The 15,398-nt window shown below is 45.7% G+C and overlaps 1 protein-coding gene across 2 annotated transcripts in view; it reads left to right on the top strand.

Moving 5' to 3' along the window:
• Positions 1–15,398, top strand: part of DISC1 (DISC1 scaffold protein) — a 368,262-nt gene that overhangs the window by 106,665 nt on the left and 246,199 nt on the right. For both annotated transcript variants that reach the window (XM_082638731.1, XM_082638730.1), the window contains exon 5: positions 13,179–13,308. In XM_082638731.1, the coding sequence (XP_082494857.1) occupies positions 13,179–13,308 (130 nt within the window). The remainder of the gene's footprint in view (positions 1–13,178; positions 13,309–15,398) is intronic.

Genomic DNA, 15,398 nt, shown 5'->3' with positions numbered 1-15,398 from the left:
TTAAATGTCCAGCTTCTTCCCCAGACCAGCTAAGTCAGGCTCTCTGGGGCCGGGTCCCAGGTGCTGGCCTGTTGGAAAAGTCTGTGAACCATTGTTCTCATCTGTCTGCTGGTGACCCCTCTCCTTGGGTAAAGGCTTGAGGGGGAAGGGGTAGTGATGAATGCGATTAGCCTAATCAGAGCACAGGTCTGCTTCTACTTGGGTATAAACACGGCCACAGCAATTACACTTTATTTCCAACCTCCAATGGGCTCTGACCATCACAGGCCTGTCCAGCCTAGTCCTCATTTTACATTCAGTTGATCTTGGCAGCTCTGTAGAACCTGTCTTGACAGCGAGGCTGGTTGTTTTCTCACGTGCCTGTCCTGCAGTTTTGCGGGAATCACGTAGCAGAGTGCCTGGCACCTGGTAGGTGCTTCCTTATAAATGTTGGTTGAGTGAACTTTTACATGATTCTCTTAAAGAACAGGTGAATCTCACATCCCATTTCTATTCTTTTTTCATCTGACATTGAAGTATCACCTTGTTTCCTGCCCCCTTCTCACACAGGCCCTTCCCAACTTGACGTTCTACTTAATTCTTTCTTTCTTTTGATCTTTGGAGGTGTTTCTGGTCCTCCACCCCAGTCTCGGGCCGTTTTTAGCATCTGCCGGTGTATTGTGTTTCTATTAATTTAACAGACACTTGCGTAACACTCTTACTTGCGTAAGAGTTACTAAATGCTTTAAGAAGGAACTCATTTTTAAAAAATTTTCACTGTGATAAAATATACGTAACATAAAATTTACTATTTCAACCATTTGTAAGTATACAATTCAGTGGCATTAGGTACATTCACACTGTTGTGCAGCCGTCACCACCATCATCTCCAGAACTTTGTCATCTTCCAAAACTGAAACTCTGTCCCCATTAAACACTAACTCCCTGCTCTCCTACCTTGTCGGTGGGACTATAAATTGGTGCGGCCACTATGGAAAACAGTATGGAGGTTCCTTAAAAAACTGAAAATAGAGCAATGGTATGATCGTGCAATCCCACTCCTGGGCAAGTATCTAGAGAAAACTCTAATTTGATAAGATACATGCCCCTCTATGTTCATAGAAGCACTAGTTACAATAGCCAAGACATGGAAGCAACCTAAGTGTTCATCGACAGATGAATGGATAAAGAAGATATGGTACATATATACAATGGAATATTACTCAGCCATAAAAAAGAATGAAATAATGCCATTTGCAGCAACATGGATGGGCCTAGAAATTATCATACCTAAGTGAAGTAAGTCAGACAAAGGCAGAGAAAGACAAATACCATATGATAACATTTATATGTGGAATCTGAAATATCATACAATTGATCTTATTTCCAAAACAGAAACAGACTCACAGACATATAAAACAAAATTATGGTTACCAAAAGGGGAAAGGTGGGGGGAGAGGTATAAATTAGGAGTTTGGGATTAGCAGATACACACTACTATATAGAGAGTAGCTAAACAGCAAGGTCCTACTGTATAGCACAGGGAACTGTATTCAGTATCTTGTAATAAACTATGATGGAAAGAATATGAGGAAGAATATATATATATATATATATATATATATATATATATATGTGTGTGTATCTGAATCACTTTGCTGTATACCAGAAACTAACACAGCATTGTAAATCAACTATACTTCAATTAAAAAAACCCCATTAACTCCCTTGTCCCCCCTTCCCAGCCCCTGACAACCACCATTTCTACTTTCTGTCTCTATGAATTTGACTAGTCTGGGTACCTCACATTAGTGGGATCATATGGTATTTGTCCTTTTGTGACTAGCTTATTTCACTAGGCCAAGGTTCGTCTATGTTGTGACATGTCAGAATTTCCTTCCTTTTGGAGGCTGAATCATGTTCCATTGTATTACATACCACATTTTGCTTATCTATTCTTCTTTTGATGAATAAGAAGTAATTCATTGAATCCTCAAGACAATTCCAGGGGGGTGTAGATTTTGTATATTGATATATGTATCTCTATGGAGATTACATCATCATCATCTACATCCCTATCTGTATTTAGAGATGAGGAAATGAGGCCCAGGAAGCCTTCAGGGACTTGTGCAGGCCCCCAGTGGGTGGGTACTGAGCCTGGGCACAAACCTCGCATCTGGCTTGAGTCCCAGTTTGGAACTAGCTTCCCGTGCTCTCTCTCTGAGTCCAAGCTGCCACCTGCTCTCCAATGATCATCTCTTTAGCTACACATGATGTGGTTGGAGAGTGATGCTTTGTTATGGTCTCAGCTGCGTGTCTCATAGAACACAGTGAACTAAAATAAAGGCCATGTCCTGCTTTCTCACTCAGGTTACACCCCCTGCCCTTTCTCATATTTGACTGTGACCCATAAAGATAGTGTGTTCACGTCGCTCACCCGAATATGTTCTCCACAGAAGTGTATTATTAATCATTTATGAAGCCCATATAAACCCGCGGCGTACCTTGTTCACCCTGTCTGCTTTCCTCACAGGAGTTACCTGGATGCTGTTTTTAGTTCCCATTCACTTTTTGAGCCCACCGGGCTCTGATTTCTATCTCAGCTGCTACCAAAGTTGGTAATGATTTTCTAGTTGCTCAATTTAAAAGACATGTTAAAATGCTTCTTCTGTGCATTGTCACGGCACCGTCTAGAACTTTTGATCAATTGGATTCATCCCTGAAACTCTCTCACCTTGGCCTTCTCAAATCACTCTTTCGTGCTCTTGCTGCCCTGCTGGCCATTCCTTTCCATCTCTGAAGAGCTCCTGTTTCTCTCCCCGACCCCTTCATATTGATGCTCCCCTGTCTTCTGTTCTTCTCCATCCTCTCCTCCCACTTTATATACTCTCCCTGGGGGATCTCAGATACTCCTGTGCTTCAGGTACCACTAATGTACTAATTTCCCTCAAATTTCTTTTTCTTTTTTTTCAATTATTTTGGCCACACTGTGCAGCATGTGGGATCTTACTTCCCCGACCAGGGATTGAACCCAGGCTCCCTGCACTGGGAGCACAGAGTCTTAACCACTGGACCACCAGGGAAGTTCCTAATTTCCCTCAGATTTCTATCCCTACCCCTGGTCTCTCTCTAAAATTCCAGCCCACAACTTGGCTTTCTTTTGAACAACTCCCTGAGCTTTACTAAGTGTACTACTTTTTACCTTAAAAATTTACTGTTGTTTTATTCTTGCCTTTACTAAATTGACTATCTTTTAAAACTATCTAGTTATTAAATTTACTCTCTTTGTCCCCGGTCAGTCCCTGCTTCTGTATCCCCAGTCTCAGTGACTTATGCCACCATCTACCCAGTGAACCAAGTAAGAACTCTGGTTCAGCCTCGGCTCCTCCCCTTAGGCCTTACTCCCCAGTCTAATTGGGGACCAAGTCCTGTGGACTCTGCTGTCTTTTACTGCATCCCTGCTCCCCTCGCTCATCCTCACGTCAGGGCTTCAGTTCTGATTTAATAATTGTAATCTGGATTCCTGATCCCAGTATTACTCCCTCTCATTCATCTTCCGTGATGCCTCAGGTGGAAACGTCGTGTCATGCACGGTGGCCCTCATTGTTCTTGGGATAAGGTCTGTGCTGCTTAGCATGACATTCAAAGCTTTTCCAGTGCAGCTCTTGCCTAGCTTTCCAGCAGCCAGAATTTCACTAGGCGTCATCAGCCCCTGCAGTTGACACACGCTGAAGTAGTAGAAGTTGTCACCTAACTGTTGCTCATTCTTCACAACTCAGCTCAGCTCCCATCCTTGTGAAACCTTGCCCGTGTCAGTCACAGCATCTACCCCTTGAATGACTGGAGCACCTTGAATGACCTCACCCCTGCCTTGGCTCTTAAGTTAATCTGTTTCCTTGAATATCTGTCTACTCTGACAGACTGTGAGCTCCTTGAGGACAAGACTGTATTGTATTTATCTTTTTATTCCTAGACACTAGAGCAGTGGCTGACCTATGATAAGTATTCCATAAATATTCACTGAATGAATGAATGTGATACATATGTGTATCTACATGTAGGTTCACCAAGATGCATGTGTATAGAGAGGGAGAGAGGAAGAACCTTCACTCTAACGTGGTTCAGTTGCCCTGGAGAAAACACTCCTTCAGCCTTACTTTTGACACACCCAGCAAGGAGGAGGTTCACAGTATCTTCTTTTAAATTAATTAATTAATTAATTAATTAATTAAATTTCGACTGCCTTGGGTCTTCGTTGATGCATGCAGGCTTTCCCTAGTTGCGGCGAGCAGGGGCAGAGTTGTGGTGCGCGGGCTTCTCATTGCGGTGGCTTCTCTTGTTGCAGAGCACGGGCTCTAGGTGCACAGGCTTCAGTAGTTGTGGCGCATGGGCTCAGTAGTTGTGGCTCATAGGCTCTAGAGAGCAGGCTCAGTAGTTGTGGCGCACGGGCTTGGTTGCTCCGCGGCATGTGGGATCTTCCTGGACCAGGGCTCAAGCCCGTGTCCCCTGCATTGGCAGGCGGATTCTTAACCACTGAGCCACCAGGGAAGTCCCCACAGTATCTTGAAGAACCCCCGACTGGAGTGCCAGGAAACCTGGATTTGGTCCTGTCTCTTGCACTACCCAGCTCTTTGTGACCTGACGTAGTTTCCTACCTTCTCCACACTTCACTCCCCTCATGAGAAAAGGAGGGGGTTGAATTAGATCGCTCTTTTCCACACTTCAGTTATTTAAGCATTATGTTGGCTTTTCTCGTGCCAAAGCCATCTGTCCCATTATTAACACAATTAGAGAACAATGACTCAAAATCAGTTCCTTTCTTACGCTTTTCTACTGCGTGTTAACATAATTACATAGTCATTAATAATTTAAAAAATTGTCTCTCGGGGGGGCTTCCCTGGTGGCGCAGTGGTTGAGAGTCCACCTGCCGATGCAGGGGACACGGGTTCGTGCCCCGGTGCAGGAAGATCCCACGTGCCGCGGAGCGGCTGGGCCCGTGAGCCATGGTCGCTGAGCCTGCGTGCCCGGAGCCTGTGCTCCGCAACGGGAGAGGCCACAACAGTGAGAGGCCCGCGTACCGAAAAAAAAAAAAAAAATTGTCTCTCACTGTGCCAACTGCTCATCCAGCCTGTGACGTTTGTCATCAGCAGGATTATGTGGACTCGCAGGTTTCCCCTGAACCAGAGGCTTTGACTGCAGTTCTCACAGTGGCCACTAGGGGGACGGGGTGTCTGGACCGAGCTCAGGCAGCCAGAGCCTGGATGGGAAGTTTTCTCCCAGGCCAGGGGCTTTCCGAGTCCAGGGAGAAACAGAATGCTTTCCAATAATGGTGCTTTTCCTGTAGAAATAAAAAAGTTGCATTGGCATGGCACATTTTCAATACTGATTAATAACAACACAAATAAGTACCTCTTCGCTTTGTTGGGATCAAGGGTTTCCCAGAGGATCTAATGACAGCTATAGATTTCTTCCATCACAGAACCACGTATGTACAAACATACGGACAACTGCATACAAACACTTGCATGCAGATCTTCTGAGCTTATTGATTCCCTCTCCAGGGGGCCTTTGGCTCTCAAGAAAATTTGGTTTAGAATAAGATCTGAGGAAATGTAAACACCCAAGTACAATCAGGTACTTCATTTGTAATTTTCACTGTCATTTTGTTCATAATAATCCCTGTTTAATTCATCTTTCTAAAAAGCACTGTTAAATTCTCTGTGTGTCAACCTGAATCATACTGTATTTGTCCAGGTCCTTCCAGCAGCCCAGGGAGTGTTAGCTGTCACCGCAGGGGTTAACTGGGCTCCTCTAAAGCAGATTACTGGTACTCAAATGGTTTGGTATCCGTCTCTCTCTGTCTTTGGTACTGCACTGCTCTGTAATATAACTGGGTCACTGGGGGTGTCTCTACTCAGCAGGGTACAAAGCCATCGTGGTTTGTCTGTTCTCTGGTCTGCTGTGCTCTGTTGAACACATTTTCCCCATTTCTGTGGTATCTTGGGCAGAAAATACAGATGTCTGGGGCATTTTCAGTTACTGATGCTCATCCAGTTTGAAGCATCATTCGTACGTCCAATTCAAATCTTCCCCTGTCCAGTGTTTGTAATCCTCTCCTTGTGGGCCATCGCTGCCCCCTGGCCAACAGAGGTGCTGATACCCCCGTGAATACGTGCTGATACATCCCCTCCCTTGTGGGACTCAGGTGCGGGGTCCCCAGAGGCCACTGCAGCACCTCCCTGACGTGAACACAATCTCTCTACCCCATGGGGGCAACCACCGTTTTTCACGTATCACCCAACCTCTTTCCCTGGGTCTCCTTGGCCAGTGGGCGCCCTTGTGGGGAGGATCCCTTTTGTTATGTTCACTTGATTCACAGGAAGCTCACGAATCTTTGCCACACTGAACAGTGGGTGTGCGGGTCGGCTGGTTCCAGGCCCTCTGCCCTGCTGTGGCTCTCCTGTTCCTTCATCCCTGCTCGACGGGCAGTGGTGCATCACAAAGTTGGTGTGTGGGCGGGGATTGCCGCAGAGACTTGATGCCCCATGTCCCAACCCCTTGGCCTCCCTCTGATTCCCTCTCCAGCTGTGGACGCTTTTGTGCCCACGGACAGCTTTGCACCCGATAGTCTTCTCTGCCACGGGGCTTTCCCTGCCTCTTGTGAGGAAGGGGAGTGAGTGATGCCCCTGAGGGCAGATTAATGCTCCAACCTCCCCACATCCAGGGGGACAGCTTCGAGGAGTGTTCCACATGTTTTCTCCCAGGACGTTTCCCAGTTGGTTGGCGCCCCAGTTGCCTTTGTGGTGATCAGCTCAATAGCACACGGTTTATTGACTTTTCCTCCTTCCTACCACCCACTCTGGTTTCTTGGGAATCACTTCGCCAAAAAGCAGCCAGAACTCAGCTCCTTGTCTTAGATTTTGCTCCAAAGAGAACCAGACGCAGATAGAGATTCATATGGGAGAACCAGACGTCAGCCTTCCTTGCAGGACACCCCCTGGCTGGAAGAGGGGCTCTAGTGGACTTGCTTTTCCTTCATTTGGTTTGGGTAGGAGAGTTTACTCCCTGTTTGCCCCCATGCGGGGCTGGGGGCTTGGGCAGGGAAGCATCTCTCATGAAGACTCCATTTCCTGCATGGTCAACATGGTGGTGAGTGAAGGTGCTGGTGGTTTGCAGCTTGTGCAGCCCTGGGTGGACACTTCCCTCGCTGCTCCTGATTCGGGGTGGAGGGCATTTAGGCCTGTGTCCTTCAGCGTTTGCATCTGATTCTGGAGCAACTGGAAAATTCCACCTCAACATCCTAGCACAGCAATGATCGGGAATCTACTTTTGCTGTATCTTTCACCCAGTCCAAAGAAAGTTATTTTTTCCTTTCTCCTAAGAGAGAGGTTTGGTCTACTGTGCACATATGACTGATAATTTTCTCATTAATACTTTGCTTTTCTCTGACTGTACGTCCTCTGTGTTTTCCCACTGGACCTTCACCACCATGTACATGAAAATGGGTCATATTTACATCTTCAGTTGTGTGTGTGCACGTGTGTGTGTGTATGCAAAGTGTCCTTTATCAAAGACCTTTTCCCAATAGATAACTTAAAACACAAGTAAACAAAGTACAACAGAGTTTAAAAACAAAGATATATGATGGTTTTCCAATGTGGCTTATCAAGGCAGGGCTCTGGTTTGCCTGTCCAGATACTTCCTGCTCACCTACCTCCTTTCTGATTGGAACAGATGAATGTTGTGTAGCTCATGATGCTCTGGACTGAGTCATTTTTCCTCTTACCAGCTCTTCCTCTCTTCCCTTTGAAACATGTGATTCTTTATTTCCATTTAATTGTCGTGTCGGGACCATCACACCACAGAATTCAGCGATGATCGGCTCTAAGTTCACAGGCTGGAATGGAGATACACAGCAAAAGAAAATAACTGTTACAGACACATTTTACCAGAGATGTAAAATGAGGTGGCATAAAAATGATCACTGTTACCAACATGGCAGGAGACGTTTCTGAACCCCTAATCACAGCTAGAACCAAATGGGGACTAGCACGGCCTGTGTCTCTCCCAGGAGGCCCACCTCTGATCCCTTGTCATCACCTTGAGAAGTAAGGGAGGAAGGAAAAGAGGAGAAAAACCAGTTGAAGGGAGTCACAGAAGACTCATTGGAATTTGTTTTAAAATCAGTGGCTTATAGATAAAACTTCCAAATAAAGGTCTCCTGTGTCATCCTCTTTGCTCAAATTCAGCTGAAGTCTGTCTGAAGCCTCTTGTATTGGGCATGGTTATTATAAACCCAAGTAAATGTCCACGTGCCCCTCCTGCAAGGCTGTCATCTCTCTGTGTGGGATAAGATTGTAGAAATCAATGATGTCCACTTTTCTAAGATGTATGACTTTTACTCCACTCTCCTTACTTTTAGACCCAAATCAGATATATAAGGAAGAACTGTAAAGTTACCTACATTGTCCCTGGCAAATTTACAATATTCAGTTGTGCCATCAGAGTGGCCTCAGTCATTTATTTTGTTTGTTGGCTAAGAAAGCTATTTCCAGATTTAACGCACCTTCATTGATTGCATAACTGGCCCAAACTACTTCCTTATCACCATCTTCCCACCGAGGGAGAGATGGAAACACATTCGTCGGATGACATACATTTGATAGAATAGTCCTCGATATGGAGCAGCAGTTGGCAAAGGTATTCAGAAGGTCCTACTCAAGTCTTGTTGCCGGAAGTGGTCATCTGAGCTGAGGTTTTCCTCACTGTGAAAATGAGAGCATCCGTTTTGGTTCTTTCCTCAATTAAAACTCTACGATTCCAGCAGGGGCACCACATAGCAATTTTTCTGGCATCGTGATGACTGTCCGTCATTCCTGTCTGGAAAGGGACCCTCTGTGTTATACGTACAACTGTATAAACCACAGCAATTGCCAAGAGCTGTTCTGGCACGGGATGTCCCAGCCGGTGGAACGTCTGGGTTCCCCTCTGCCCTGTCTCACTCTAGACGTTCCTGAAGGCGGCCCTCCCAGCAAAGGCAGCACCCTGGAGGGCCCCGGGCCCAGCGAGCCAGCTGCAGAGGAGGTGACCGGGTGGGTTCATCACAGGTGCACACTCTCAGGAAACACCTCCCCCCAGATGAGATTCATTCTTTTCTCAATATTACTGAACTCTGTACTCACAGAAGTCACGTGGTCCATGTTATCCCTGGCGTGCAGTATTCTCTCTCCTGTGCAATTTGGATCTATACTGTTTTCAGTGGTGTAGGATCTTATTTTACAAATGGGTTTTATCCTTCTTTAAGTGATTGGTGGAAAAGACAAAAGTAGAAAGGCCAGGATTTTTCCAGCACTGGGCAGATGGGGGCCTGCATGAAACCCGGGGCTGATAGTGTGGTCCTAGACACCCCGAGTCCCCGTGGGCACCAAGTGCTGTGCTAACATTCCAAACCACGTGTTTTTAATTCTTGCCCCTGAGGGATTTGCTCGTTTTCCATACTGATTAGTTTATAGCAAGGCTAATTTGCACTGACATTTGGGATTACACATTGGGGTTTATTAAAATAAAGGGAACAGCATTGTAGGAGGCAGAGGGAGTGTGGCTCTGAGGGCTGATGGGCTGAGATGGTAACCGGTCCCCGGCTTCATTCCTGAGCTGTCTTTTGTCCTGGGGCCACCACTCAGCCATCTGTGCATGGCTTTCTCTACCCAGAGTCAAAGTCTGAGAGACACAGGAGTTTCGGTGAATCACAGGGGCTTTTTTTATGGATTAAGTAATGAATGTGTTTAACGATAATAAGGAGAATTCCCAGTTACCCACCTGTAGTTCCCCTGCAGCTCATTTTCAGCTCTGTGTTGATTCCCTTCACTAACTCCCATCCCGACCCAGATGGTATCTATTTAGGAAATTCAGGAAACTCTTAATATTTGCATAAGCAGAGCAAATTGGGAAATAAATTAGTGTGAAGAAATGATCTAATGCAATCGAAAGCTGAATATAAACAGCTTCTGGATTTTTCTAGGCCATGGACTCATGAAGTCACTCGGTAAATATTTGCTAAGCCCTGCTCAGCGCTGGGCCCTGGGGACAGCAGCATGAGATGGGCTGAGGTTCGCCATCCAGAGCGAGAGGCTGGGTGGACAGGCTGAGACTCGGGGGCCCAGGGGAGGAGGTGGGTTCCATTCCCACAATAGCTGATGGTAGTTTCCTTCCAGGGACCCCCCCCCCCGCCTTCTGATACATGGAAAGGTCCTCAGAAACATCTCATCTTTACTCTTCATTACAAAGGACGGTGTGTCCAGTGGACGTGAGCAAAGCGTTCAGTCTCCTGATGCCAACGTTGAGGTGGGGGGGAAGTGGCCAGCTCTCCGCTTATGGCCCCAGGGTGAGGGTGGGACCTGCACAGGGTAGGATTTTTCTAGGCCATGGACTCATGAAGTCACTCGGTAAATATTTGCTAAGCCCTGCTCAGCGCTGGGCCCTGGGGACAGCAGCATGAGATGGGCTGAGGTTCGCCATCCAGAGCGAGAGGCTGGATGGACAGGCTGAGACTCGGGGGCCCAGGGGAGGAGGTGGGTTCCATTCCCACAATAGCTGATGGTAGTTTCCTTCCAGGGACCCCCCCCCCCCCGCCTTCTGATACATGGAAAGGTCCTCAGAAACATCTCATCTTTACTCTTCATTACAAAGGACGGTGTGTCCAGTAGACGTGAGCAAAGCGTTCAGTCTCCTGATGCCAACGTTGAGGTGGGGGGGAAGTGGCCAGCTCTCCGCTTATGGCCCCAGGGTGAGGGTGGGACCTGCACAGGGTAGGCACTCAGTGGCCATTTGTTGAATACATTTGATCCCGTAATTAGCCATATAGAGCCATAGAGGGAAGGCATCAGCATCACCATCATCCTCATTTTAAAAACGAGGGAGGTGAGGTTCAGAGAGGTTTGGTAAGTCCAAGGACACATGGCTAGAAAAAGGTGGAGTTAGGGCTCAAACCATGGTCGTCTACCTCCCTGAAGCTGTCACTCTCAGCTGACTGTGTTGAATCATGGGCAAGGGGACTTAGCCAGCAGGTGTGGGTGGCATGTGGCTAGAAGTCAGGAAGAAACAGGAGCTTATAATCTTGCTGAAGTCCTGACTGGTGTATGGTGTCCAGGGAAGGGCTGGAGAGTGGCAACAAGCCTCATGGCCCTTTGATGGACTCTTCACCCCTGCTTCTTGCTCTCTGTGTGACTCAGTGTTATGGAGGCAAACTTGTGTCTGCTTGCTCACACCCAGGAAAGCCAATCTACTGACACCAGGTTGGGGTGAAGAAAAGTGCAGTGTCTATTGCAGGCGCCAAGCAAGGAGTCCAGGCAGCTAGTGCTCAAAAGGCCCAAACTCCCTGATGGTTTTTAGGGAAAAGTTTATAAAGATGGGGTGAGGGAGGAGTGTTGTGGGGTGTGTGATCAGCTCGTGGACCTTCTTCTGATTGGTTGGTGGTGAGGTAACTGGGAGTCAACATCATCAACCTTCTGGTTCCAACCGGTCTGGGGTCTGTGTGCTTGTGAGCAGCATACAGTTAACTTCTTCTACCTGGTGAGGGTTTCAGTATCTGCCCAACAGCTCAAAGGACATGGCTCAGAATGTTATCTATAGCCCTTGAGGAGGAACAAAAGGTTTCTGACTTCTTTGCTTAATGGCTAAGCCATTATTATTTTGTCTTGCTTGAAAGTTTCCTTTCTTTCTGCATTTTCTTTTCTCCAGTTAAATTTATTCTTTGACTAAAGCTTTTCTACAGACAAAAGGCAGGCGGAGGACCTTGAGGGGGAGTCTTGCTCTGGGAAGGCCCCATAGGGTCCTGCTTGGTTACACCAGAGCAAGTTGCTCAGATCTCCCTGATGCTCTGTTTCTTCGTTGGCAACACTGATTAACACCCGGCGTACAGTAAATTCTCAATTATACTGGATTATTTTGTTATTACCAGTTAAAATTTTTTATTACTACTACTACTCTTGTGATTTGCCTTTACGCACACAAAACAGAGAGTAACAAGTCTTCAAATAAGCTTCTAAATTGCATGGTATGTTATATTAAGTAAGGAGCTTTTGAGATTATTGAGTCTGAATCTGTATCTGGCCCAGACATTCAAGCAAGCCTCCCTTTTCTGTGGCCACTGTTTTCTAACTTAGAAAAGCTGAGGTGACATATTTTCTATCATTGTTTCTAAGACTATTAGGGCTGTTTCACTGTGGTGCTCAGTAGGCCCCCTTGTTAACGTAAGGGCCATGTTAAGATGTAGGAAGTGGGAGCATGGCTTCTACCTTTCCACTCCTGTAGTGAGTAAGTCTGAGCCCTGGGGGGAGCGTTTGTCCGTGGCCTTGGTTTATCCATTGCCTCTGCTCTGTGCAGGGGACAAGTCTTGTTTACTGCTGTAACCGCTTATCAATTGATTTGTCATCCTTTGATGAGAAACACCTGCAAGGCTCCTGCAACGGCAACTCACCAGCATAAGGTGGCAGCCTGGGCCACATCTTCACCAGCGTTGCTTCAACCAAATATGCCAACTCTTGCGAGCATGGGAGAAAGAGCCAAACAGATTTTTAGTGGGTTTTGACAGTCTTCTAGCAAACCTTTTCTGAGAATCTCTGACCCAAGCATCAGTCAACCCTCTTTGTCATCTCCACAGCCAAGATCAGCCCTGGAATTTTGCTCTGGGTGGTCCGGGCAGAGCTGTCCAATGATGTATAATGCAAACCACATACATGATTTTAAATGCTCTAGTAGCCACATTTTTAAAAAATAAGAAAAAACAAGTAAAATTAATTTTAAAATATACTTAATTAACCCAGTATATCAAAAACATTGTCATCCCAACAGGTAATGAACGTAAATATCGTTAATGAGCTATTTTACACTCTTCATTTCATACTAAGTCTTTAAAATCTGGTGTGTATTTTACACTTTCAATGCAGATAGCCACACGCATAGCTACGGTGCTGGACAGTGCCCAGTCCAATTAAGCAAGGTGGCTCTGGGAAACAGCCAAAGCCCCGACAGATTGTCATTAAAACAAAAACTTTCATTAGGGGCCTCATCCCTATGACCCTCCTAAGGATGAGAGCTGCTGGGGGCCACTTTGTGGACCTTCTTTCCGTTAACATTCTTGTAGATGTGAGGATTTCAGCTCATCCACATCTGTACCAATATGTATGTTTTGTTTTAAGAGATGGCAGTGATGACACCCAAGCCCAGCTCAGAACGGAGCCGAATATGTTGGAACCCACTGCTCAGGACAATCTGCTTGTGTCCATCACCAGGCGAGACTGGCTTCTCCAAGAAAAGCAGCAGTTACAGGTAAGCGGGTGAAGAATCTTCAAGAAATAAGACAGCATTTTTCTTATCCATTTGAGCCAAAGGCAGCAAAGTGGGTCTTTGCTTTGCTTGAGTGAAGCAATTAGAGTGTTGGCTGTCCACCTGGAAGCACAAGGTGGAGGGTGGTGACTAGGGGGCCTGTCGGGAGTCTCATTATAAATGAGGGGTTGAAAGCTTGGCGGTGTGTGTTCCTGTTTTTGCTATTCCTCATTACCTGTTGAATATGCTTTCCTTGTCTGCCAGGCCAGTTTGTCACCTCTTCTCATTTTGCCCTGAAGAAGGTTCTTTTAGAAGGCAGAAAAAAAATCTGAGCTGTGGCAATGCTTTATGGAAATTGCTGTCAGGTTGGACTGTGAGTAGCACTTGTCAGGAGGCAGAGCTGTAAGTGTGGACTGGGCAAGGTGGGCGGGACTGGGAATGACTGGGGCATCGTGGGAGCTCCAGGTTGGCCCAGAGCAGTGGATGCAAGTTGGCCGAGAATCATCAGGGGCTAGAAACCTTGATGTAGCCCTGAGTTCCAGCCAGGAGGCAACCAGGAGTTCTGGAGGTCGACAGTGCCTCCCAGAGACAAGGAGCCCTGAAACTCTGTCCACACCTGCCTGAGCCTGGAGGCCTTGAGGCAGGAATGGGGAGCATTGACTTCTGGAAAGAGCAGAGGGCTTTAACACTGAGTCCAAGAGCTGGCTTAGGCTCCAAAGAGCTGAATGACCTTAGACAAGTTAATGGGGCTCAGACATGTTACTGGAAGCCCTCCCACTGCCCCAGCCTCATGCAGAGTGTTCTTATTATCTGAGTTTGCCCATCCAAGTCCATACAATAGCAAGGTGGCAAAGGGAAGCAAACATTGTCACTATTTGAAAATATTCTCCAATAAACTGGCACTTTTTTTTAAATTGAAGAGACTGTCTTTTCTCCATTGTATATCCTTGCCCCCTTTGTTATAGATTAGTTGACCATAGGTGCGTGGGTTTATCTCTGGGCTTTCTATCCTGTTCCATTGGTCTATATTTCTGTTTTTGTGCCAGTACCATATTGTTTTGATTACTGTAGCTTTGTAGTGTAGTCTGAAGTCAGGGAGTCTGATTCCTCCAGCTCCATTTTTTTCCCTCAAGGTTGCTTTGGCTATTCAGGGTCTCTTGTGTTTCCATACAAACTTTAAGATTTTTTGTTCTAGTTCTGTAAAAAATGCTGTTGATAGTTTGATAGGGATTGCATTGAATCTGTAGATTGCTTTGGGTAGTATAGTCATTTTCACAATACTGGTTCTTCCAATCCAAGAACATGGTATATCTCTCCATCTGTTTGTGTCATCTTTGATTTCTTTCATCAGTGTCTTATAGTTTTCTGTGTACAGGTCTTTTACCTCCTTAGGTAGGTTTATTCCTAGGCATTTTATTCTTTTTGTTACAATGGTGAATGGGATTGTTTCCTTAATTTCTCTTTCTGATCTTTCATTGTTAGTGTATAGGAATGCAAGAGATTTCTGTGTATTAATTTTGTATCCTGCAACTTTACCAAATTCATTGATGAGCTCTAGTAGTTTTCTGGTGGCATCTTTAGAATTCTCTATGTATAGTATCATGTCAGCTGCAAACAGTGAGAGTTTTACTTCTTTTCCAATTTGTATTCCTTTTATTTCTTTTTCTTCTCTGATTGCCATGGCTAGGACTTCCAAAACTATGTTGAAGAATAATGGTGAAGGTGGACATCCTTGTTTTGTTCTTGATCTTAGAGGAAATGCTTTCAGTTTTTCAGCATTGAGAACGATGTTGGCTGTGGGTTTGTCGTATATGGCCTTTATTATGTTGAGGTAGGTTCCCTCTATGCCCACTTTCTGGAGAGTTTTTATCATAAGTGGGGGTTGAGTTTTGTCAAAAGCTTTTTCTGCATCTATTGAGATGATCATATATGGTTTTTCTTCTTCAGTTTGTTAATATGGTGTATCACATTGATTGATTTGCATATATTGAAGAATCCTTGAATCCCTGGGATAAATCCGACTTAATCGTGGTGTATGATCCTTTTAATGTGTTGTTGGATTCTGTTTGCTAGTATTTTGTTGAGGATTTTTG

This window comes from Mesoplodon mirus (genome assembly GCF_964341445.2).
Source record: "Mesoplodon mirus genome assembly, chromosome: 2".
NCBI classification, from domain to species: domain Eukaryota; kingdom Metazoa; phylum Chordata; class Mammalia; order Artiodactyla; family Ziphiidae; genus Mesoplodon; species Mesoplodon mirus.
This window is presented reverse-complemented; position numbering and strand designations above follow the sequence as displayed.